We start from the raw sequence: 27,025 nt of genomic DNA, 5'->3' as shown, positions 1-27,025 counted from the left end.
AAAGTGTTACGCCTATAGTTATGTATGGCCCTATAACGTCCTTAATTTGTATAACATAATTTTAATTATGGTATATCTACTGATTAAGACACAGTGAGATTGTTTTTCTATTGGCTACTTTTAGATCTATAACTTTGAGAGCTAGATCTAGAGCTAGAACTATTTTTAAGAACTGATTTGCACATTTTGAAATAGATCTAGAAATCTAGCTCTATAAAGTTACATCAAAGCTTTAAAATAATACCGAATGCCTAGAGTCCAGAATTAGTTTAATTTTGCTTTTAACGGCAATAAACTTGGGCGTAACCGGTGGTCGGCCATGAACATCGATAATTTATTTTTAGCTCAAACATCAACAAGGAAGGGATATAACCCGTTATACAAAATACAGTCTCCAACAAGGAAGCGTAAAATCATGTCTTGAGACAAGGACTTTTTCATAACTGGATTGGTCACGACTAGATTATACATTGTGGGTATTGGTATTTTGTTTATAATTACCTGGTTTAATTGGTTTTAATAGATCTAAATATAATACACTCAGATGCAAATACCAAGCAACTTGGTGTGTGTGCGACTGTTTATTAAACTTAAAGTGTTAATAATACTTAAGCCTTATCGTAAGTTTCACAGTTTAGTTTACAGTTTACTACACTTTCAGTAGATTCTAGTAGTACAGAGTACAGTAGTTTTACACTTTTGGGCCCTAGATCTAGAATCTATGTCCTAGGCTATAAATAAGTATTAACTTTTAGTTTTAAGTAGATCTATCAGGCCTAAGTAATAACTAGTAGGGAGGCTCACTAACTTAAAAGCGTCCTTGGTTGCTAACCAGAACATGGCGTAAGGATCGGACCATGACTTCCGGCGAGTTTTTCGACTTAGTTCCAGAGACCTTCTTAGAATTACTTTTAAAAATGTTTATCACGAGTAAAATGGCGGGTTTTCACGTTATAAAAACATGCTATAGGTGGCAAGGCTAAATATGCCAGAAAAGCATTTTCAGAAATTGCTCTGGGGAATGTAGGCTAAATTTAAAGTCGGTGTCATTCAAAATAATATAACTTTTTAAATATAGATCTCCCTATCACAAAATTGATTTCCCTAGTAAAGCATTATTAGTTTTATCATTCTATGAAAAAATAAATCAAATATCTTCAACCCTTTTTTTAATATGAGTGGCCAAAAAATGACAACCAAATTTTTTTTATTTTTTTGACCACGTGACCGCTATTTGAATGGATACGTTTACCTGGCATGGTTTTTTATTTTGCTCTTTTGTACAATAAAACATGTTATAAAATTAAAGAAATAAAAGAATTCAAACATCACTTCTGTCTTGTCTTTTTTAAAATTCTGTTCTGATGACATTCTCTTAATTTTTTTCCTCTATAAATATATCCCGACGATAGACGGGCCAATTCTACTTTTAGGAACTCTCTTGTGAAAAAAAATTAGATCTATTTTACGGTCACTTAAAAAGTTAAACCTTTCAACTTTTAACCAGGTTGTCATGGATGATCCGTCATATCATAGCTGTGAGTGACAAAACATTTTAAAATTCAATAATTTAGCCTAAACTCGCTACAACCCCCAAATTAGTGCCTAGGGGATAAAGTATGGACGTTTTTTATTCAGTTGTCAAGTTTAAATTGAGAATTGAGTAGATTTCACATATAGTAAGAAAAACTAATAACTAGATCTAGATCTGCTAACTAACCACTCTCAAAATGGCCCTAATACAAATTTCAGTAGGCCTATTTACTATTTAATTAATTTATTTGTAAATTAATCCTTGATAAGTTCCTTAGGCCTGTTTAATTAAATTGCCTAGATCTATACCTAGGCCTACTTTTAAACTACTTTATACTATAGGCCTATATTAATACTAGCCTACTACTACTAGGCCCTGGCCTAAACTATAGACTATGACTACACTATATGACTATGTAGTATAGATTCTAGGCCAATTATTATTTAGGCTATAAGGCCTAAACAAATACATAGGCCTATAGTGAATAGTGAGTTTCTATGCACTGCTATATATACAGTATTATTAGATTATGTATAGTTGTATAGTATAGTAAAACTACAGTTTAATAATAATAAGGCCTAGGCCTATAGAAATAGATCTAGATTCTGCATGCGGTAGGTTAGTTGTTGTGGTATGTGTACTCATACTGACAGTGTATTTATTTAGTATTGTAGGCCAGGGGCGTAGCGAGGGGGGGGCGGGGGGTGCGGACCGCACCGGGTGACACCATTTAGGGGGATGACACCAAGGCAAAAAATAGCAAAATATATAGAGAAAAACTTGAGGTGGGGGTGCAAATCGAAAGTTCGAGGGGGGGGTGCAAATCGAAAACTTGAGGTGGGGGTGCAAATCGAAAGTTCGAGGGGGGGTGCAAATTGAAAACTTGAGGGGGGGGGGTGCAAATCGAAAGTTTGAGGGGGGGGGTGCAAATCGAAATTTTGAAAGTTTGTCCCCGGGAAGGGTCGCTACGCCTCTGGGGGGGTGACACCATTAAGTGCCGCACCGGGTGACACCCGACCTCGCTACGCCACTGTTGTAGGCCAAGGGGTTATCCATAAATAACGTTAAACTTTTTACAAGCTTTTATTTAACTTGCTTCTCTGTCTATCGTCTGAATCATTAAATACATAATAGTACACTACTATTTAAATTACTATAATGAAAAGCGTGAGTTCTTCCTAAATATTAGAAAAGTATCCAATAGATAATATAGTGTCCTCCATAAATGACGTCACACTCGTAGGGGGGAGGGGGTGACCATAATTTTGTGATGGTGTGTGATGATGGGGAAGGGGGGTTCAGATAGTGTGACGTCACTTTTTCGCATTATAAAAAAGCAATGTTAGATAACGTGTTTTAGCCGTTATTTCGTGTTTTAGAAAACAGTTTTAATAAATTATAATAGGAATTGATCAAAATTTTATATGTTTGAAAAATATCGATGTTTTTAGAAAAATTCAACACCAATTTTGAGGGAGGTTGCAGGCTGAGGTGTGACGTCATTTAGGGGGGGGGGGAGGTCTGGCTCTTTGTGACGACGTGTGATGGAGGGGAGGGGGGGGTCTGGCTTTTTGTGACAACGTGTGATGAAGGGGAGAGAGGGAGGTAAAATCGTCAAAAAAAGCGTGACGTCATTTATGGATGACTCCTATACACAAAATAAAAAATAGAATTAAGAATCGATTTGCCCAAAACAATACTCAATAATAATGACATTATTGATAATAGAGGCAAAAAAAATTAAACGCCTAATCTTATGGCCTAATTTTAGAAGAAAAAATATCAGGATTAAGGTTAGGCTTATTATGTGTTTTATTTCAAGTTAAATTTCCTGCAGATTCTGGATAAAAATCTGTTTTCAGTGTCATTTTTCGTTGCCATTTAAATTTGAAGTTGAGGTGGGGATTTTGGTTTCCTTTTAGTGAAAATGACAAAAATATCAACCTAGCAGCCATTGTATTTATCCCTCAACTGGCCATTTATCTGGTATTTATATAATTATTATTATTGGCTCTTATTATTTAGAAAGTCTATAGGGCTTTTACTATTGTCTACTGGACCATACAGTTTCTGGAAACTGTATGTCGGCTGCACTGCAGCCCAAACTCCAAACTTTCGTAGACCCAAACTCTCGCCACATCCCTTTGGAACATCCGTTTATGACATCCATGTGAGATAAGAGGGGTGGGGGTCATAGTGAAGTCAAGTTTTGGTGGATTCATGCAGAAAAGGGGTGGATTAGATTTGCTTAGTGGTAACTGTCACACATCAAACATAACATTTGCATACTACTACCAAAAAAAAAGTATATATATATATATATATATATATATATATATATATATATATATATATATATATATATATATATATATATATATATATATATAATATATATATTTATATATATATATATAATATATATATTTATATATATATATATATATATATATATATATATATATATATATATATATATTTATGTATTAATCAACAAAATATCTTTAGTTAAATACCCAAACAGATTCATTACCTTAAATAATTCTGTTAAAAACAGTTATCTATTGGTATTTTTATTTTTAAACTTATTTTATTTTTTATTTGACGACTAAAAAGAAAAATATTTCTTAGCTATTTGTGCCTTCATCAGTAATATTATAATGAATGCAAACATTAATCTCTTTAGTCTTACAAATATTAATACTAATAGTTTCGCTGTCTGTCTATCTGACAAGAACGCTCTTGAGAAAACACAAGCAAATTAAAAACATGCATAGTAATTCGAAAAACGAAGTATGACGTCGTCACATTTAGCACAGAGTAGAAAATAATCTCTAGCCGGAGAGTGCACACAGTAATATGACGTCATTGATTCTCGAGTAAACATTGAATAAAAAGGAAATTTTGTCTAATCTAAGTGGTTTGCGTGAAGAGTTTCTTTCATACAATTCTTCGGGTAGGGGCGAAGCCCCACCCCCGCGTAAGAACGTCTGAGCCCCCCACCCCCCCCCCCCCCTCCCTAACTCAAAAGAAATTTCTTCATCGATACTCTATAATAAAATTACCGCCTAATTGATGTGTCTAATCTAAAAAGTGGTTTTCTTGCAATTTCTTTAATGCAATTCTTCGGGTAGTGGCTAAGCGCGACACCAGTGTTTCTTTCAGACTTTTTCCTCCCCGGAGAGGGGTGGGGGTACTTGAAATTTTCGGGGGCGGGGATAGAATTTTCGGGGAGGGGGCGGACACTGGAAAAAGTATATAATTATATTTCGTTGAATGGGACTGTAGACATGTTTTTTTGGGGGGTGGGGGGGGGGGGGGTGGGGTGGTTTTAGTTTAGAGAAAAGAGACAGTACTATCAGCCTAGCGCCCGTTGTATCCTCCCTCAACGGGCCATTTTTCTCATTGTTAATAATGGTGGAACTTACTTAGGTCTAATAGAAATAACAAATTTATATATCATTAAAGCTAACGTCAAAATAACAACAATGGATTGGAACAATTGGTGTGCGTATGGAATTTTTTACGATGTAGTGTGAATCGCCAGGTTTGAAGTCACATTTGAATGAGCCTTTCACAGTATTTGCCCCACTCAGCGCCCCTTCCTCTGTCTTATTTGAACTAACTGTCTTGGGCTCTTGCTTTGTCCTTCTCCATATGTCTATGTTAAGCACTCTGTCCTGCAACAATTAAGGTTGCAGGACAGAGTGCTTAACATAGATCTTATGTCACCTGATTAATATTCCTACTGGAAAAATATTTCATGTGTTTTCTTCTTTTAACTGAGATAAACAATTGTAAAAGTGTCCTCACCCTTTCAGAAAACCTCCTCCCCCTTATCTTATTTGTGTTTTTAATATGTAAACACTTATTTGATTTCATATCAGCATTTAATAAACTGAAAACAGAGAAATGACAAATTAAAAAATTGTAATTTTAAATTTAAACAAACAAAACAAAAATTAAGTTTAACATTGAGCTAACTTATAGATTTAAGATATTAGGAGGTGGGGGGGGGGGAGTGGAAGAAAAAGGACTATTTAGATCCACAGAGAGAATCAATAAAAATGGCATGGAACATATCATGTAAAGAAGTTCTAGGTCTAAAAATTCACCAAAATAAAAAAAGATTGGGGAGGAAGAGTTATAGGTGGAAAAGCTGGATCCAATTGGGGCTGGTAGGGGTATATGTCGTAGAGGAGAGAAATCTAGGTGGGGAGGGGTTATTTGTGGTAGACACCAACCAGGTCTTCCAGTAACTAGCAGAAATGTATATATTACAGAGAAAGTAGTACTTAATATATATAAAAGCTATATAGTAATATATAAAAATAATACATTAAATTATTGTTACTAATTTTTTCTATAGAATAATTTATAAATAATATACATTTAAAAACTGCCACACTGTAAAGCTAAATAATTTAATATTTTAATTTATTTTTGCATATACACATTCCAGAATATTGCAGTTTTGAATGCAACACAAGTTTCACCTTGCCATTTATGAAACTGATGAAATTGCCTAGAAAGTGGTAGTTTGATATTTGCCATAATATTATGGCTTCAAACAAAAAAGATCGGGTTTTTACCACCTCAACATTATTCATTTGCATAATTTTCTTGCAGCTTTTGGTAAGTTTCCATTTTTACAAGCTTTTATTTAACTTGCTTCCTCTGTTGTCAGTCTGTCTGTCTGTCTAGATTGAAACACCCGAGCTAAATTTCGGACTCTTCTAACTGACAGATTTGTTTCAATGTTGGCACATGGGTCAAGACATGAAGACAATGCAGCATGACATTAAATTTGATTTTGTTGGTTGCCTAATTATTTTTTATGAATTAATTAAAATTTTTACCAAATTAGTAGGCAGTCTTTCCCAAATATTCTGCACTATTAAATATGCGTCATCACGTTCCTTAGGTGTGCAATGGTTTTTAGTTATGCAACTCTTTTGTAAATTTTTAAAATGTGAAGGAATGAAAAAAAAAATTTATAGAAAACATTTTAATAACTAGCTTTTATGTAATAATAATGCACTAATAAGTAGTGGCCATTTATCTTTATAGTTCTTAAACTAGTAGTGTATAATTTAGTTTCTACCTTTTAGTGCATTATTACATAAAAGCTTGTTATTAAAACGTTTTTTAGTGATTTATAACTTGTCATTTTTAATTAATATAATTACTAATCTAGCCTTGCTTAATTTATACTTTGACTTTTTATATTACCAGGCTTTCTGTCAATCATGTGATTCGGGATCCTGTTTAGGTATGTTCTATGTTAATGTATCATTAGGTTTGGTCTTTATTGAAATTATGTTTGTTTTTGTCTAAGCTTAACAGTATTCTATCACACTAATTAAAATTGTGCCTAAATGCTTCTTAAAGTTTCAAGCAAGATTTTACCATTTTTTATGCTTATTATTTTAAAAGTTTAGTCAGTTTGTGGTTAGCCTAAGAAAAATTAAACTTTCTTGGGTTTGAATTTAGAAAATTATCACTAATACTTTTAGTTGGTAGATCTAGGAAATATTGGAGAGTGAATCCACAGTTTTCTGTCATCTTGGCATATTAGGAGATACTGTGGTCCAGCTGCCTTTACATTTACCAACTCGAGTTAAATACCCAAAGTTTAGTGAACCAGGGGACTTAGACTTAGAAACATGCCATTGTTCCATTCTGTATTGAAGTTTATTTATTTTATAAATGCTGTAGTAGGCTTATATGTTTTAAAACTTTATTCTAGAACATGGTGCTACTTGTAACGCAACTGACATTTGTGCAGCCAACCTTACTTGCACTAACTACACCAGTGAGAGTCTAAACCATTGCCTTTGCAATCAAAGTGACTATTTTGTTAGCAATAATAGCTGTGTTTCAGGTAAGGTTTAAATAAATTTATTGAATATTCTATTAATGTTTTTCCTAATAATGTTTTAAAAATTATATAGAACAAACTAGTGTTGGTTATATCAAGGTCTTTTTAAAAGAAATTCTCATTTCATTATATTTTTTTTTAAATTATATAGAAGAAACTACTGTTGGTTATATCAAGGTCTTTTTAAAGAAATTCTTTTCTCATGACCAAAAGATGGTAGTATTGTTAGATTGAAAATGTACTTTTTAAAAAATTCTTAGCTTCTAAAATTATTTTAGATTATATAAAATCCAAACGTTTCTTTACAGTTGATACTCTAAAAGTGTCAGCAGTGAAGGTAGCTGTCCAAGGAACAAATTTCATCACACTAAGCTGGACCGCCAATAACCCTTACAATAAAAATGTTTCCTACTACATGAACACCAGTAACCAATCAGTACTTGCCAATGCAACAGGAGGAACCATACAAAATCTTTTGTCTGGACAGAGCTACAAAATAAAAATAGTATCCTCACTATCAGAAACATATTATCCAACAATGACTACATTTGAACAATATGACAATGCCAAGACAAGTAAGAAACTGTTAAGATATTTGTCTTATTCCTTTCCTCTCTCAACCAAGCATATGATCACATTTTGCCAAAAACTTTAATTTACATCACTTCAGGCCATGTTATTCCAACATCCCTCACCTCCTAACTGACCTCTATCAGGCCAATGTTGGTATTTGTTTTGTTATGTTTCCTTGTTTCATGCAATGTCTAGTGATGCTGATGTGTTGTATTTTAATTGTGTGTCCTTTCCACACCACTTATTTTCTAATTTGATATTTCTTTCTGAACTATCATTTGTGTACTGACTTCTATAGGTGTGTGTTTTAATATTTTTGATTAAATAATACAAATAATTTTTTACACATTTACCATCCGATGATTCTTTAAAATTGTTGAATGTTTAATTAACTTACCTTTTACAGATGTATTGTTAAACAGAGCATTTCTTTTCCATCTATGGTCAATTAAATTACTATGTTTGACTACAGGTGTTTGCTAGAAAGAACAATAAAAACAGCTTTTAAAGTGCGTGGTCCATTTAAAATATAATAAATGTTGCATTGCTCATTTGTATAGGAAAAAAATGTTTATTATTCCATTTCATTGTGGATATATATAGTGGTGATCTAAAAATAATTGAATGTATTGCCATACTAATGATTTTTTTAAGCATGTAATTATTTTTTGTGTGCTAAATTACCAGCTTTAAAATATATGCAGCTCTAACACTCACAACTTTTCTAATACAACACTCTTCATCTGACAGTGGCTCGATATAATGAGAGCTGCAGCAGTACAACAATCTGTGAAACAGGCACACAATGTCTTAATAGCTTCTGTTTGTGCAAGGACACTGAATACAGGTTAAACAACTTATGCCATCCTAGTAAGTATCATGATTACAGTAAGCATTTGTTTTGTTAGATAAAAAAGTTTAGTTTCTGTTTGAGTTTTAGTAACCCTTAACCAAGTTATTGATCCATGACTAATTGTATGGAGTGTGTACAGTCTAATATGATCTGGAAAATTAGTCCTAATTTTAGTCTAGTAATCATTCTGCTAGTTGGGGAAGTTGAGTATTGGCCCACACCACTGTAGAAAAATTGTCACCTAACATCATTCTAGCACGATAAAGTATAGAATTCCATTTATTGTACAAGGATTTAAGTTACTTTAATCTTGCTGTAGTCTGAGGAAACTGGACAAAATTAATATACATTTAAATTTGGTGCCAGATTTTTGCTTTGAGGCTATTTTCTTTGACGAATTTTTTTACGTATTAGGACATTAACCCAAATGTGACATTTCTCAAAATGAATGTTTGCTGAATGGGACAATTATCCAAGTAGGACAAATTGCTAAAATGGATATTGTCCCAATTGGATTGTTCCTAGAAGACTGTTTGCTCAAATATTTCTATAATGGACGGTTGCCTAAAAAATATTAAAAAATTCAATGAGTACATGGTATTGAAAATTAAACCTGTTTTATTTAGGGAGTTTTCTATTGATAGTTGATTTTTTGTTTAAAGTACAAAATATATCAGATTCCATGTTTTTCTAACTATAAAATTATAATTTAACCCACAATTTATATGAATATTCAATGAAACCAATAATTAATTGCATAAACTCATTGTCTAAACAAGATGTTCTGAATGGAAATTGCTGCCTAAACATCCCCATTATTTACAAAATGACTACCTCAAAATGTTGATTAAGCAATCTATTCTAAATATATACTAGTTAGCAATTCTTTTCAACTAAAAATCAAATGAAAGTGCCTTTGTTTAATGTTAAACGAAGTGGCCCACACAGTGTAGGTAGTGTGGTATACCCACCTCAAAACATAAAAAATAAAGCTGTAAAACCTAATTTAAATAAGTGGCTATATTTATATGTATTGACACAATCTTTTAATAAGAATTGAAATATGCTATTATTTTCACATCAATATTACATGTGTCTGTTCTAAAACTTATTGAAGAAATTTTTCCTTTTTTTTGACAAACATCAATTTCTAAACTTTTATCAAATCAATGCTAAATCTTAAAAATATTAAGGATTTTTTTATGAAGATGCAAACTCATTTTGTTTATTTAAAAAAAATACATTTACAATTGAATGTTTTACTTTTAATTAAATATATAATAACACTATTTTTAGGTAAATGTTCGATCAATGGAATTTCATGCAGTCATCCCAAACAGGCAATTTTTCCATTTGGGAAAATGCCTTCTGGCTAATAGCATTTGGACAATTATTTTCTGCACATTGTTTGTAGATCCATTTAAGTTTTTTGCAGCATTCCTGATTAAGAGTTTTGGCTTATGAGCAATAAGATAAAAACCTAGATATTGATCATAATTGATGACTTTTTTAATAAGTCTTACATTCTTTTGACCAGAGTGTATATAATGCACTAAGTAAATAATAGATTGTGTCACTTAATTATATTTATATCTATTACACAAAATATTGAAGTATTGGAGAACTTTTTTACTTTCTCGTATATAGGAAGTATAGAGAAAATCTTGTAATCGTGCAAAAAAAACCAACGAGATTTTTGCAAATCTTAATTAACTTTTTACAGCTCGCTGAGTCGGAAAAACATAGTTTTGCAAACTTGTCTGTATGTTGTCTGTAAACACGATAACTTGAGTACCGTTACAGCTATGTTGATGAAATTTCATATACAAGTATTATATGAAATTTGTAGATCCGTATCAACTTTTCAGCGATTTCTGATAACCAGAAGTGGAACTTTTTTCTACTTTCAATTTTTTCTTCTTTCAATTTTTCAAAAGCCTATAACTAGAGTACAATTTCAGATAGATAAATGAAATTTCACATGTAAGTAAAAGATCTGTTTCTCTACCTTCTGTCAAATTTTGAGTAATTTCCGTTCACCGGTTTCTCAAAAAACACATGTAAATTTATAATGTACTAATAATATTCCGCATTATTATGCACATTTTATTTGGCGTTCACTTGGTGTGCAATTCTTTTTTCTAAGAGATTTAATTCTATTTTTAAAAGTTTAAGTATTTAAAATGGATTAAAAATCATGTCTATATCCCGAGTTGCCATCCACTTTTGTTTCATATAAGAATATTCGAGAAAGTTTAGGGGAGATCACTCCCGGTTTATTTTGTGTAAGTTTCTATTTGAAATTTAAATCATCAAAAACTAAATCTAATTACATAAATACCATCTATAATAGCATTTCAAAAATCATTTTTAATTGTATTACTTTTGTTCAGTAATAATTATTTGACAAAAGTACCCTTAACTTTTGTAACATAATTTATTTTGAATCTTTATAATTTTACAATTTTTGTTTTTATTCCTCGTCACTTCTTACTAGTTCCTGGTAGCTAATGAAGAGAGTTTTGTGTAAAATATTTCAAAATGTTTCTAAAGTATGTTATAACTTGAGTTTCTATAACTTTATTTTAATATGTCATTTTTGTCTATGCGTAATTTTGCATACGTTTTTTCAGCCACTTCTGCCAAAATAATTGGTTTCAAATTTCTATAACAATCTTTTATTTAATTATATATTTATTAAAAATTGTTTGTAATATCTTAAAAAGGGAAAAAAATTATCAATAAGTTGATGTTGACCGAGAGCTTTATTTCTGAAAACACTTGATGATCAACATATTTTAAAAAGATGATAATTCAAGCATTTTAAGAAATTGGACTAAATGTTTACAACAATTACATGGAGTTTGTTTAAGGCAGTAATGCTTTTACTAGAATGACTATTCTGGATAAAATATCAAATTGCTGTTAAAAATATAGTTACATAACCATACCTTATAACAGACAAGACAAGGAGATTAAGCAATGAGTCATTATTTTGCTTACTACACTGACCATGCTTGAATTTTTACAGCCACTTAAAAATAAAAACAAAGCAGATTAATTTTAATTAATTTTTTTAATAGAAAAAGCTTGTGTCATTTAAGATATTTACTCATAATTGGTAAAGAACCAAAGCTTTTGTAATTACAGCAATAGGGAATTTTGTTTTGTGCATTGTAAAGCTTTATATTATAAATATTTCTGTGTTGCTTTTTGTTAAAGAATTATCCTCCAATCGTTCATGTTCTTCAAATGACCAATGTAAATCCAACATGACCTGTGTTAATGCTCTTTGTGGCTGTAATAGTAACCAGTATCTGAATAATGATACTTGCTATACAAGTGAGTTTTTTAACAGAGTGCGCTTGAACCTTTTAACACATAAATGCATTAAACATTTTTACATGGACAAAAAAACATTAATTCTAATTAAATCGAACAATAACTTTTTTTTTATTTTAGAAATCTTTTTATTCTACATTGAGAACATAAGGTTTTAAGTAATATAGCTAAAGAAAACTTTTTATAGCATGCATTATAAAGCTTGTAATTATAATTTTTTATGACAATTTTTGTTAAAGAATTATCCTCCAATGGTTCATGTTCTTCAAATGACCAATGTAAATCCAACATGACCTGTGTTAATGCTCTTTGTGGCTGTAATAGTTACCAGTATCTGAATAATGATACTTGCTATACAAGTGAGTTTTTTAAAAGAATTCGCTTGAACCTTTTAACACCAAAATGCATTAAACATTTTTACACTTCTGAAATACTAACAAAGAGAAATTAAAGCATACATAAAACCCATAAAATAATAAAACATTTTCATGGACTAAAAAACATTAATTCTAATAAAATGGAACAATAAATTTTATTTTTATTTTAGAAATCTTTTTATTCTACATTGAGAACATAAGGTTTTAAGTAATATAGCTAAAGAAAACTTTTTATAGCATGCATTATAAAGCTTGTAATTGTAATTTTTGTATGACAATTTTTGTTAAAGAATTATCCTCCAATGGTTCATGTTCTTCAAATGACCAATGTAAATCCAACATGACCTGTGTTAATGCTCTTTGTGGCTGTGATAGTTACCAGTATCTGAATAATGATACTTGCTATACAAGTGAGTTTTTTAAAAGAATTCGCTTGAACCTTTTAACACCAAAATGCATTAAACATTTTTACACTTCTGAAATACTAACAAAGAGAAATTAAAGCATACATAAAACCCATAAAATAATAAAACATTTTCATGGACTAAAAAACATTAATTCTAATAAAATGGAACAATAAATTTTATTTTTATTTTAGAAATCTTTTTATTCTACATTGAGAACATAAGGTTTTAAGTAATATAGCTAAAGAAAACTTTTTATAGCATTCATTATAAAGCTTGTAATTGTAATTTTTGTATGACAATTTTTGTTAAAGAATTATCCTCCAATGGTTCATGTTCTTCAAATGACCAATGTAAATCCAACATGACCTGTGTTAATGCTCTTTGTGGCTGTGATAGTTACCAGTATCTGAATAATGATACTTGCTATACAAGTGAGTTTTTTAAAAGAATTCGCTTGAACCTTTTAACACCAAAATGCATTAAACATTTTTACACTTCTGAAATACTAACAAAGAGAAATTAAAGCATACATAAAACCCTTAATCTAATAAAACATTTTCATGGACTAAAAAACATTAATTATAATAAAATGGAACAATAAATTTTATTTTTATTTTAGAAATCTTTTTATTCTACATTGAGAACATAAGGTTTTAAGTAATATAGCTAAAGAAAACTTTTTATAGAATGCATTATAAAGCTTGTTATTGTAATTTTTGTATGACAATTTTTGTTAAAGAATTATCCTCCAATGGTTCATGTTCTTCAAATGACCAATGTAAATCCAACATGACCTGTGTTAATGCTCTTTGTGGCTGTGATAGTTACCAGTATCTGAATAATGATACTTGCTATACAAGTGAGTTTTTTAAAAGAATTCGCTTGAACCTTTTAACACCAAAATGCATTAAACATTTGTACACTTCTTATTAAGGGGATATGCGCGGAAAAAAATCACAAAATTTCTTGTTTCTCGCCATGATGGGTTTCTTGCACTTTTAGATACTTTGTCCATTTTTGTATAAAGAAAATAATAACATTAAAGAGAGAAAAAAAATTTTTAGGTGTTTAAATTACCATTTTTATGACCCTATTAATTAAAAATTAATCAATTTTTCCCAATCTAACACGCTCTGTATGAAAAGTTTTATATCTGTCATCATATTGTATGTGGCATCATTGGAAAGCTGGATTTCTCTTTTATCTGATAAACTTAATTTCCATCATCTCGGAAACACCCTAAGCTTACAATTGGCCTTGCAGTTTACACAGATGTGTTATTTTTATGACCTACTTTTCGTTACTTTTGGCTGTTTTTCTCAGTTGGAAGGTTTTTAACACTATAAAGCCTACTCTTATTTTATTTATTAAACAATCGCCACCATATTTTCAGTTATTGTTGTTCATGCAGAAATAAAACTTTTGTCACAAGAGAATTGTGATGGCTTTCATAGAAAAAAGTATTTGGTAATTATTATGCAAATTTTGAAAGTTTTGAACACTAAAAATGGTACGATTTTTTAGACTTGGTAAAATTCTTACTAGTAGCTATTTCAAAAAGTTTTCGTGACAAAAGTTTTAATATATACTGAAATATAAGCAGTTTAAATTGGATTGGTGGTTAAATACTTCTGAAATAATAACAAAGAGAAATTAAAGCATACATAAAACCCTTAAAATAATAAAACATTTTCATGGACTAAAAAACATTAATTCTAATAAAATGGAACAATAAATTTTATTTTTATTTTAGAAATCTTTTTATTCTACATTGAGAACATAAGGTTTTAAGTAATATAGCTAAAGAAAAGCCTTAGCATTTTTAAAAGTACCGAAAAATTCAAAATGGCGGAGGTTTTTTTGGGCTTCCATGACAACCGAAATTGTTTTCAACCCTTTTTTTGTTGTTAAATACTTGCTTTCATATGCCAAACATGATAAAAGTATTCAAAAGGCTTTAGATCTTAAATTGTAAAAAATAGGGAAAAAACACGCATATCCCCTTAAATACTAACAAAGAGAAATTAAAGCATACATAAAACCCTTAAAATAATAAAACATTTTCATGGACTAAAAAACATTAATTCTAATTAAATCCAACAATAATTTTTATTTTATTTTAGAAATCCTTTTATTCTACATTGAGAAAATAAGGTTTTAAGTAATATAGCTAAAGAAACATTATTATAGTATGCATTATAAAGCTTGTAATTATAATTTTTTATGACAATTTTTGTTAAAGAATTATCCTCCAATGGTTCATGTTCTTCAAATGACCAATGTAAATCCAACATGACCTGTGTTAATGCTCTTTGTGGCTGTGATAGTTACCAGTATCTGAATAATGATACTTGCTATACAAGTGAGTTTTTTAAAAGAATTCGCTTGAACCTTTTAACACCAAAATGCATTAAACATTTTTACACTTCTGAAATACTAACAAAGAGAAATTAAAGCATACATAAAACCCTTAATCTAATAAAACATTTTCATGGACTAAAAAACATTAATTATAATAAAATGGAACAATAAATTTTATTTTTATTTTAGAAATCTTTTTATTCTACATTGAGAACATAAGGTTTTAAGTAATATAGCTAAAGAAAACTTTTTATAGAATGCATTATAAAGCTTGTTATTGTAATTTTTGTATGACAATTTTTGTTAAAGAATTATCCTCCAATGGTTCATGTTCTTCAAATGACCAATGTAAATCCAACATGACCTGTGTTAATGCTCTTTGTGGCTGTAATAGTTACCAGTATCTGAATAATGATACTTGCTATACAAGTGAGTTTTTTAAAAGAATTCGCTTGAACTTTTTAACACCCCAACTGCATTAAACATTTTTACACTTCTGAAATACTAACAAAGAGAAATTAAAGCATACATAAAACCCATAAAATAATAAAACATTTTCATGGACTAAAAAACATTAATTCTAATAAAATGGAACAATAAATTTTATTTTTATTTTAGAAATCTTTTTATTCTACATTGAGAACATAAGGTTTTAAGTAATATAGCTAAAGAAAACTTTTTATAGCATGCATTATAAAGCTTGTTATTGTAATTTTTGTATGACAATTTTTGTTAAAGAATTATCCTCCAATGGTTCATGTTCTTCAAATGACCAATGTAAATCCAACATGACCTGTGTTAATGCTCTTTGTGGCTGTGATAGTTACCAGTATCTGAATAATGATACTTGCTATACAAGTGAGTTTTTTAAAAGAATTCGCTTGAACCTTTTAACACCAAAATGCATTAAACATTTTTACACTTCTGAAATACTAACAAAGAGAAATTAAAGCATACATAAAACCCTTAATCTAATAAAACATTTTCATGGACTAAAAAACATTAATTATAATAAAATGGAACAATAAATTTTATTTTTATTTTAGAAATCTTTTTATTCTACATTGAGAACATAAGGTTTTAAGTAATATAGCTAAAGAAAACTTTTTATAGCATGCATTATAAAGCTTGTTATTGTAATTTTTGTATGACAATTTTTGTTAAAGAATTATCCTCCAATGGTTCATGTTCTTCAAATGACCAATGTAAATCCAACATGACCTGTGTTAATGCTCTTTGTGGCTGTAATAGTTACCAGTATCTGAATAATGATACTTGCTATACAAGTGAGTTTTTTAAAAGAATTCGCTTGAAATTTTTAACACCCCCAAAAGCTTAATATAATGACAAAGTACACAAAACTAAACAAGCTCACTGACTAACTTAGATATTTTTAGCGCAATTTCCTTACAGGAATTGCGATTATTAACTCGTCATTTCTGGATGGATGGATGGATGTGTGTCCGCAATGGATGGATGTATGTCCGCAGCTTTAAGTCGTATCTCCTCCTCAACTAAGCAATATCGAGGACTAGTTCCAAAGCAAATATGTTAAGCAAGTTCCGAGGATGATTGTGGGCCAAAAAAATTCCTGGAATTCCTTCCTGGATTTCCCGGAAAAGCCAAAAAACTTAGAAAAAATGCAGTTTTTGGCCCATATCTCGGCAACCAGACCACTTAGCGACTTGAAACATTTACCAATCGATTCCTGCCATAATTTAGAACAATATTGTAGAAGCAAGTTTTCAAAAAATATCCTTTTGTTCGGTCACAAAAAATTAATTAAGAACAAATAAGTTTATATTTATAGGATATTTACTACTCTTTTAAACTGAGCATCGCGTAGGCCTACTCGTTAAAATAAAACTATTTCCGTTGATGTAGGTTAATATAGTTGTCTTTTTTTTTTTTAGCGCAAAAAAATATCCTTTCGTTCGGTCACAAAAAATTAAAAATTGTTATGGATAACATGAGGAAATTGCGCTTAAATTGTCACTAGACTTTTTATTAACTTGTTTTAAATATGCACAGGTAAAGTTAATGCTCTGAATAGCTTTCTTACTGCTTGCAATAAAATTGAAGCTCATACAAAAACTGACTGAATTTCAAGATAAACTGTTGTTATGTAGGAACAATGTGTATTTGAATACAAATTAACTACAATTACATGAAGACAGACTCACTCTAGGGAAAATAAAGGCAGCTGGGCATAGTGCTGACCATACTATCCCTCCATATGCCAAGGTCACAGAAAGAGATGAACTCAACTTCACTTGCCCCAAACACAATCAGGTTCAATGGGGAATTTTACTACATGAAGAAGTTAGCTTTCACCATTAATGCTTTTACATTAATGACTGTACTGGATAAAAATAATAAACAGTTGTTTATAAAAAAAACCTGCAATTGCATATCCTAACAAACAAGAAGAGAGAATTTAGCAATGGGGTTTTTTTTTATTAACTACACTGACCATATTGTAATTTTTCAAAAGTCATTGCATTAATTGTTCCACTTTCATTGCTTCTCCTAATCTAACCCTGTTTAAAAGTGTTTTTTTTATTAGAAAGGTTTTGTTTAGATGTTTTACATATCCATGATTACTGATCCAAGTTAGATGAAGTTTATTGCTGTCATTGCTGTCTATGAACATGACTTTAATTTGTCTTTGGGTTGTGCTTTGGCTTGCTTATTGAAAACAATATCTAACTGTGGGCAATAGGTCAACAACGCATTATGTTATATATCAGTTAATTTTTATTCTGTCTTATTGAGTATAAAACAACTTAATTATAGGGTATGTTAACTATACATGGACTTGGATAGTACTTTTTAAACAGAAGATGATCTTGGACAGAAAGCTATGTTTTATTCCAAATTTACATATACTCAAACAAAAAAATGAAATATAATTGGTAAAACAATTGAATACTAAAATAAGTTAAAAATAAGATAAAATGGCTAAGCACAGTTCAAAACTGGTCAAAACCACAATATATAAATAATTGTATATGATTTTACAATTGCAGATTACTTAAATTATATAAATTGAAACTGTTATTATTACACAAAAGGACGTAGATTGACACATTTTCTTGGTAAACACTAGTGAAATTATCAAATTACTTGCTAAACGTTGCATTAAACAAACATGTTTAAAATACTTACAATAAGAAAGTGTATAAACTTCAATTTATTTCATGCAATACGATTTGAAGAAAATTAATTGCTAAAATCAATTGGTTTCAAATGGTTTACGTGTTTTGACAAATAAACATTAAAAAAATTATTTTCAATAAAACATTGTATTTTATTTTAGAAAAAAACCATGGTGACGAATGTAATAGGACTGAAGAATGTTTTACACAATTTGAGTGCAAAAGTTATCAAAATAGCAATAAACATTGCTTGTGTGCAAATAACAACTATCATACATCATCAAATAACAGTTGCACTTCAGGTAGGATGTTTTTTATTAAGTATCTCAAATGACATAAATAACTAATGATTTTACTGTTAATTTTTTTTAAATTAACATTATAAACCCTCTTTTTTTTAAATTTGAATGTTTAGAACATTTTTGAAGTTTTACACCTCCTTAAGTCGGAATAACATAGTTTTGCAATCTTGTCCGTATGTTTGTGCATGTGCGTAAAAACAATAACTTGAGTACCGTTAAAGCTAGGTTGATGAAATTTCATATATAAGTATTATATCAAAATTGTAGATCTGTATCAACTTTTGAGCGATTTCCGATAACCGGAAGTGGAACTTTTTCTACTTTCAATTTTTTAAAAGCTTATAACTTGAGTACCATTTCAGATAGATAAATAAAATTCTACATGTAAATAAAAGATAAAATTCTCTGCCTTCTTTCAAATTTTGAGTAATTTCCGTTGACCGGAAGTATTAATTTTCGCTATTTTCAATTAATCAAAAACGCATGTAAATTTATAAAGTACTAATAATATTCAGCACTATTATACACATTTTGTTTTGCGTTCACTTGGTGTGTAATTCTTTTTTCTATGAGATTCTATTCTATTTTTAAAAGTTTAAGTAATTAAAATGGGATTAAAAATCATGTCTATATCCCGAGTTGCCATCCCCTGTTGTTTTAAATAAGAAAAATCAAGAATGTTTAGGGGAGATTACTCCCAGTTTATTTTTTTTATTATTATTATTTTGGGGGCCCTAGAATTTTGACACTTACCTATAGCTAGTTTAGGTTTTGGTATATCTGGTACTCTTGGTAAAATTTTGTAATTTCCCCAACCAATAAAAATTGTATTAAAAATTAAATAATATAAATAAAAGTGGTAGAACCAAAATGTGCTTGTTAAAATGTCTAATTCATACAGTAATGAAAAGTTGCATTAAAAGTGTTAAAATTATATTCTATTTATCACAGCTACTCAGCTACAAGTAAAAAACCCATCTGTACAACGTAGAACAACAAGCTCCATGTACATAACCTGGTCTGTCAACACTGGAATCCCTGCTAATGTCAATTATAAAATACAAGCTGGCTCTATAACATCACTTACAGCAAATTCTTCTGGTGGAAATATCACTGGTCTAAGTCCTGGACTACAATACACCTTGTGGATCATTTCTACACTTCCTGCAGAAAGTTACTATCCTGAACTAAACACAAATGTTTCAATCACATATTGGACTTGTAAGTTTATTATTTCTTAAAATGCAAAGTGCATACAGACAGAAATTATACAATAGCAATTTAACTAGAATATGTAGATTGGGACCTTTCTTTTATTTCAAATTTCTGTTATGTCTCTACATAATGCTGACACATTTGAAATACCATTCTACCAGCATCTATACACTAATTAAACTCTTCATAGGGGTTGGTGTGGTCGAGTCGGTAAAGCTCATGGTTGCTAAACTGAAAAGTCTCGAGTTAGAACCCTCGGGCAGATGAGGCTCGTTTGCTGGGGACAGCCACTTTTCTAGGAGAGACAACTCCAAAATCAAACAACTGCAGCCTTGTAGTTTGTTCTTGGATGGACAAAGGCAAATCCAAATAGAAAAGCAGGCTGAATGGCACATAACCAGTTGACACTTACCCTTAATTGTGATGGAGGCGTGGTCAAGTCGGCAAGAGCTCATGCTTGATAAATTCGAAAAAGTCTCGAGTTCAACCCTCTGGCAGATAAGGTTCGATCCCTTCCAACACTAAAAATTAAGAACGAAGAAGAAGAAACTCTTTATATCTTTATTTTTTAAAGCTTGTCTTATCTGCAACACATTATTCATATATCATTGAAGTTTATAGTCTACTAGCCGTCCCCGGCCAGGCCCTGCTCTGGCTTCTGTGAAAAACCTTTCTGTTAAAGACCATTACCTGTGTGCTTAGTAATCATCATAAACCCGGCATTGCCCACCCAAACCACAACCAACCAAAACCAAAACAACAAAACGCAAACATAACGCTAACACAATTACAAATACAAGCGAAAACAAAAACCTAACAACAAACACAACCACAAACACCAATACAAACACAAAGAAAAAACAAACAAAAAAGCAAACAAAAGCAAAAACCTAACAACAAACCCAACCACAAACACCAATACCAACACAAAAAAACAACGAAAAAGCAAACGAAAACAAACCAAATCCAAACGCAAAACCAACCAAAAACACAAATACAAACCCAAAGAAAAAAACACAAACAAAAATGAAAAAAGAAAGAACAAAAACGAACCAAATCAAAACGCAGCCACTAAACACAAAGAAAACACTAACGCGAACATAAACGCCCGGGGCGGAATCAGCTGCTTTAGCTTAATGAACGACTATAGTACCCCAACTTATTCATAGTCTTTTGCACTCACTTAAACGAGCGCGCCTGTTTCAATTTAATGAACAATTATAATACTCCAAGCTTATCCGTAAAATACCTACAACATTTGCACTTGATCGATCCCCGCTAATTATGTAATTATTTTTTTCCCAACACCAAAACAAAGTAATAAAAAGTAAATTCTTTTTCACTAATGCAATGGTTTTATAAAGGGAAGTAATTGTGTTTTCCTAATTTATCAAAGGGAAGTAAGTGCTATAGGACTAAAGACATAATTAGAATTTTTGTAAAGGATGATATTTTTTTAAAACTTGTGTTTAATGAACATGCCGAAAATTATTACTTTCAGTTTGATAAATGAAAATTATTTCCCAAAACTTTCAATATTAATTTTTTAACTCATAAATTTAGACCATAAGGACTTGAATTATCTAACACTTAAATCCATAGAAGTATGTCAACGACAAACCAACTTATTACATACAGAATTGAGCTTTATATATTAGATATATAAAATTGAAAGTCTGTTTTAAATTACTTTTAAAATTTTTCTATTATTTTAATGCAATCAATGTATCCCATACTTCTGTTTAATTGGTAGAATTAATGTCAATAAGTATGATTTTATCTGTTTTATCATTTGTCAAAGTTAACTGAGTTTTTTTTTAACACCAACCTTCTCAAGCAAATGCATATTATCACCACAAGACTTCAAAACTGTCATGATCTTATTACTTGTTTATAAGCAAAACTCAAGCCCTTTACACTTGCAGCTTTTTAAAAAAGATTTCAATACTATGTTAATTTATCCAAACATTTATTTTTACAGCCAACACATATGCTGGTAGTTGCAGTGACTCAACATCAGACTGTGTTCCTGGTACAACATGTCTAAAGCCATTTAACTCTTCCAACACTAAGTCATTATGTTTGTGTGACAGTAGCAACAGTTATGCAACAGATGACCATACCTGTCTTTCTTGTGAGTATTTTTATTATATTTCAGGTGAAAAGCAAATAAACTTATGTCATTTTAAGGATTGTTGTACCTTCTGTTTTGGCAGAGAAGGAACTTAAAAATAGAACTTATAATATAATTTTTTAAACTTCTTTATTTCTTTAAAATTTTGATTACACAAGCCTCAATGTTATATCAAATATTGGTAAAACCTTAGTTTAGCGTCGGAAATTATCGGGTAATGTTTGTTGACTTTCGGTAACTAGAGTTACGGTAAACCATGGTTTATTTGACCATTGAAATATAAATAAATTAAAAGTCGATTGTAGTAAATTAATGTTTTAATTTTTTTAGTTTAATCGACAAAAGGAAACAAGAATAAATATAATAGTAGATTTAAATTAGTAGATGTAAAAATTTAAAAAAAAACATTAATATAAATATAAATAATGAAGTCAAATGTAATAATTTAATGTTTTTGGCTTGCAGCGGATTTGCGACCATTAATTAATTAGATCTAGATCTAGCTAAATATCTAGCTGCTAGGCCAAGTAAAAAAATCTAGTTTACGAAAATAGTAAAAATGATTACAAAATGTAAAAATGATAATAAAAATAAATCTATCCAAATTTTAAACATTCTGTATAAAAATAAAAGATGATGCCAAATAAAGTATGGTTTACAGTACTTCGGGTAAATTCTGGAAGTGTGTGACAGACTTTGGCATTGTTTTACTGTTTTTTACTGCTGTACGATTCCGGAATAATAACCGACGCTAAACTAAGGTTTTACCCAAATATTTACCTCCAGAGTCCATGAATAAAATACAATTTTGAATACTGTACTAAGTAAAGAATTCTGCCCGAATACTGTTTTGATTTCTGTATGTCATCTAGCAAAGTACAATTCAATTTTATAAAACCTACCTTTTGTTAATTTCAAAGAGTACTTTAAATATCAAGATCATATGAAACATGAAATTTTATATAGTTTAAATTACATAGTTTTAAATGAATGAGGTTACATTTAAATCCTTGAAAAATCAAAATTGTTTATAAAGTAAAAAAGATAAAAGAAGAATATAAGTTGAATCATTCATAGCAATAGAGAAACTCTGAACATTGGGTTTAATATTATGGTTTTAGGAAATAGAGTGAGATTATTTTTTTATTTTTTATTTTTGGAGATTATTTAAACAGTTGTTTTTTCTTCATCCTTCTTTTTTTACTTTCACTTATACAAAGTAGGCCTATTGAGGAAGTATTGTGCTCTTGCACACAAAAAAATAAAAACCGCAAGCTTTACCAATCTCAATAATCTACTCCTTCCTGAGTTGGAAAAACCAAGTTTTGCAATCTTGTCTGTATGTGTGTGCAAGCTTACACAATAACTTTAGCACTTTAACTGCCTCCCGTTATTGACACTCCCCTCCCCTGTCCTTTTAGTAATGTAAATACCCTCAGATCAATTCCGCAGGGTGGTAATTGATCTGGGGACTAGCTAAATATTGGGAGGTAAGGCATGTCACATTTAGGTTAAAGTTTAGGTATAATTTTAGTTATATGCTTATTTATCACATTCTTAAAATTTCAAGTTAGGTTTTAGTATATTATTTAACGTTTAATAGGTACTGGTGGCTTTCATTGTTGTGTGTGTGCAATTCTCTGTTATACTTTCTGTTTTTCCTTTTACATCAATGTTAGGTGTTGCTATTGTTAGTTAAAACTGTGTTAAAAGCTGTATACTCCTCTGTAATACTATTTTGATATCTAATGTTTGTATATTTTAATTGTATCACTTTGTGTAGGTAACAAGCATTTTTCTGTTAAATGATTTGATTCTTATGCTTACTATATTTGTGTAATGAACCGTCTTATTGAGGAGCGTGTGTTAATTTATAGAACAATGTGAAAGTGTAAGCGTTTCTGTTTAGAGCTTAGCTTTATCCCGTGCTCTTTAATTTTTCATCAAACAATTTGTAAACAACCAAACATATCTGCATTATCATTTGTAGTAAGAAATGACTATAGATGGCTGTTGCAAAGCCTTGCAAATAGTGTATTAATATAAAGTGTTGTATGCATATATATATATATATATATATATATATATATATATATATATATATATATATATATATATATATATGTGTGTGTGTGTGTCCATGTGGCAAGTGAAGTAGAGTTCACTTATTTTAATGACCTCGACAGATGAACGGATAATATGGTCAGCATTTTTGCCCAGCCACCTTTACTATCCCTAACATGAAAGAACCAGAGCTAGATGAACTTAGGAACATCTTACAAACTCTTGTCCGTTTTCCAAACTCCAGACATTTATGTTAGCAGACTAACACTCTACTATTCAACCACACCATCCCATAATCATTAATAGTATTTTACTCTCTTTATGGTTTCTCAGAAGCCTTTAGAATTTTATATAATATTCTCATAAAGCAGCACATTCTTAAAACTTTTTGCCTCTATGTTTTTTCTCTAAAAATGAGCAGCTTTTGTCACAAATTTACCTACCATTTCTATAGCTTGATTCCACTAAAAGTGCCATACCAGCACTCACTGTTATATAACCAAAATACAAGAAAGTTTATGGGAGCTCACTTTCGATTGTTAGTGTTAAATTCAGAAGACATTCTAAAAATAAAATATAGAAACTTTTCAAAAATTTATAAAGATCAAGTTGTACCTTATCTGAGTACCTGCCTATGATCAACAATGAAGTGTGGACATACATCTGTAGTTTACCTTAAAACCCCTGCTAACTAGTAACTTGCCTCACAAGGCAGGTCAAATTATTTTATTTCAGGGTAGACAAAGCCAGTTGGACCAGAAGTGTTTGGTTTAGCCTGCATTCATTTTAGATAATGTTTTGGTTCTAGAGTAAAGTAGCAGAAATTGCATACTGATCACTTTTATTTTGTATCATTACTGTTTTGTTATTATTACTTAAGTGTTGTAAAAATTATTTTGTGCAACTTCTTGATTTTCACTCATTCACTATCATTGTACTATTACTATTTCTTTATTGTTATTACTTTTATGTTTATGTAGAAAATAATTGTTGACACTACATATATATATATTTGCATAACTTTAGCCAGCATGTTTTTAAAAAAATATTTTTGATTCGTTTGCTTATTGAAATCTGTACATTATTTAAATCTTGAATTTTACATATTCCAGTGAGCAACTTACAGGTGGGCGACGTAACATGGACAACAGAAACGCACAGCATCAATTTTAACTGGTCAACTAAACATATACTCAGAGCCAATGCTACATATGCCATCATCAATTCAACTAATTCAAACACATTGGTCAATACATCTTCTGGAGCTACTGTAGCAAGTTTGACCAATCTTGTCCCAGGAACTAAATACAGCTTGAGGATTAGAAGTGAATTACCAAGTGACAGCTACTATAACAGTCTAAGTTTCACTGGTGATGTTCTTGATATTGTGACTTGTAAGTTGCTTCATCTTTAGTTCACTTATCTATGACATTTTAAAAATGTATTTGCTTTCTTTTAGAAAAATAAGTAAAATTATTGCATAATTTGCATTATTTATTGAAATTTTGTCATTAATATTTTTATGTGGATTAATAGTTGTTTCTTGTTTGTTTTTTTCCTGAGAAAAGTTACATAACAAAATAAAAAAGAATGAACAAAGTTAAATGAGGATTTACAAAATGAACGATTTATAATGATTGACCATTATAAACTTATCATAAAAATATATAAAAAGGAAAGATAAAAAAAATGTTATGTTTAAGTGAGAATGTTAAAGCAAGGTTTTAGTTTATTTTAGTTTAGGGTGATGGTTTGTGTTCATGTTTGAGTTTATGTTTAGGACTGATCAAAATTACCATACATCACCGCTTTCCTTTGAGCAATTAATGGGGTGTTGTTTTGGTTTTCCTATTATTTGAATTTTTGTTAGTATTTTTGCATGCTAACAAAAAGTTCCTTAATAGATTCAGTGTTTCTTGTCCTGTCAGAGTATTAAGAGAACGTTATGTTTTATATTGTGACATTTCCTGAATGAAATACACTTACTCTACACTTTCCTCGATCACCTATTTAGATAGAATTAAATAGAATACCAAGACATTATGTACTTATTGTATGTATTATTTAATAATTTGCTGACCCATTGTGGGCATTCAATGGAATGCCTAGACATTTCTAAAATGTCAGATTTCTGACTTAATTGATAATTTATACATGTATTCAAAAGTTGATGCTAGTTCTATTCCTTTATAGTTGCATTGGTTTGTAAAAATGTTTGATTGAATCATTGCCTAGCATTGTTGTCAGGTGCAAATTTGTTTGGTCCATTTTTTATGTCACATCTTTGAAACAATGTCTTCCTCTTCTTTGTTCTAATTGTAATGTTGGATGTGATTCCCTCCAACACAATTAAGTATTACGTGTCAACCTGTTATGCGCTCTATAGTGACGCTGATTTTAGCCTGCTTTTCTATTTGGATTTACTTCCATAGTCTTTGTCCATCCAAGGACAAACTACAAGGTAGCAGTTGTTTGATTTTGGAGTTGTCTCTTTTAGATGGGTAGCTATCCCTAACTATCAAGCCAAATCAGCCTGAGAGCTCGAACTGTACTTTTCAGTTTAAAACCATGAGCTTAACCGACCAGACCAGACCACACTGACCCTTAAAACAATGTCAAATAGATTTATTATAAAATTGGATTATAAGTTCAGTTGAACAGTCACATAGCAGCTATGGTGTTGATAGAAAACTGGCAAACAAATGCCAGACCTTTCTGTGCTGCAAGATTGTGTAGTTTATATGCTTATCTATCAGGGGGTGAGCTGTTCCAGCAAAAGTTTTTATGTAAAATAATAATGTTACTCAAGTATCTTTCATACATT

At 30.3% G+C, this 27,025-nt stretch overlaps 2 protein-coding genes across 2 annotated transcripts in view; both read left to right on the top strand.

The window, feature by feature from the left end:
* Positions 1-376: 376 nt before the first annotated feature.
* Positions 377-27,025, top strand: part of LOC131957187 (receptor-type tyrosine-protein phosphatase eta) — a 49,816-nt gene continuing 23,167 nt past the window's right edge. Inside the window, exons 1-10 of the mRNA XM_059321913.1 lie at positions 377-472; positions 5,997-6,169; positions 6,770-6,806; positions 7,284-7,418; positions 7,724-7,990; positions 8,739-8,858; positions 18,648-18,788; positions 19,740-20,009; positions 21,985-22,137; positions 25,314-25,595. Coding sequence (XP_059177896.1) covers positions 6,095-6,169; positions 6,770-6,806; positions 7,284-7,418; positions 7,724-7,990; positions 8,739-8,858; positions 18,648-18,788; positions 19,740-20,009; positions 21,985-22,137; positions 25,314-25,595 — 1,480 coding nt within the window. The 5' untranslated portion in view covers positions 377-472; positions 5,997-6,094. The remainder of the gene's footprint in view (positions 473-5,996; positions 6,170-6,769; positions 6,807-7,283; positions 7,419-7,723; positions 7,991-8,738; positions 8,859-18,647; positions 18,789-19,739; positions 20,010-21,984; positions 22,138-25,313; positions 25,596-27,025) is intronic.
* On the top strand, positions 12,086-13,966 carry LOC131957188 (prion-like-(Q/N-rich) domain-bearing protein 25). The gene is made up of 5 exons (XM_059321914.1): positions 12,086-12,183; positions 12,423-12,542; positions 12,851-12,970; positions 13,279-13,398; positions 13,707-13,966. The coding sequence occupies exons 1-5, from the start codon at positions 12,114-12,116 to the stop codon at positions 13,898-13,900; spliced, it is 624 nt and encodes a 207-aa protein (XP_059177897.1). The 5' UTR covers positions 12,086-12,113; the 3' UTR covers positions 13,901-13,966.

This window comes from Physella acuta, unplaced genomic scaffold (genome assembly GCF_028476545.2).
Source record: "Physella acuta isolate Inbredline_101_S28 unplaced genomic scaffold, ASM2847654v3 ptg001217l, whole genome shotgun sequence".
Taxonomy (NCBI): Eukaryota; Metazoa; Mollusca; class Gastropoda; family Physidae; genus Physella; species Physella acuta.
This window is presented reverse-complemented; position numbering and strand designations above follow the sequence as displayed.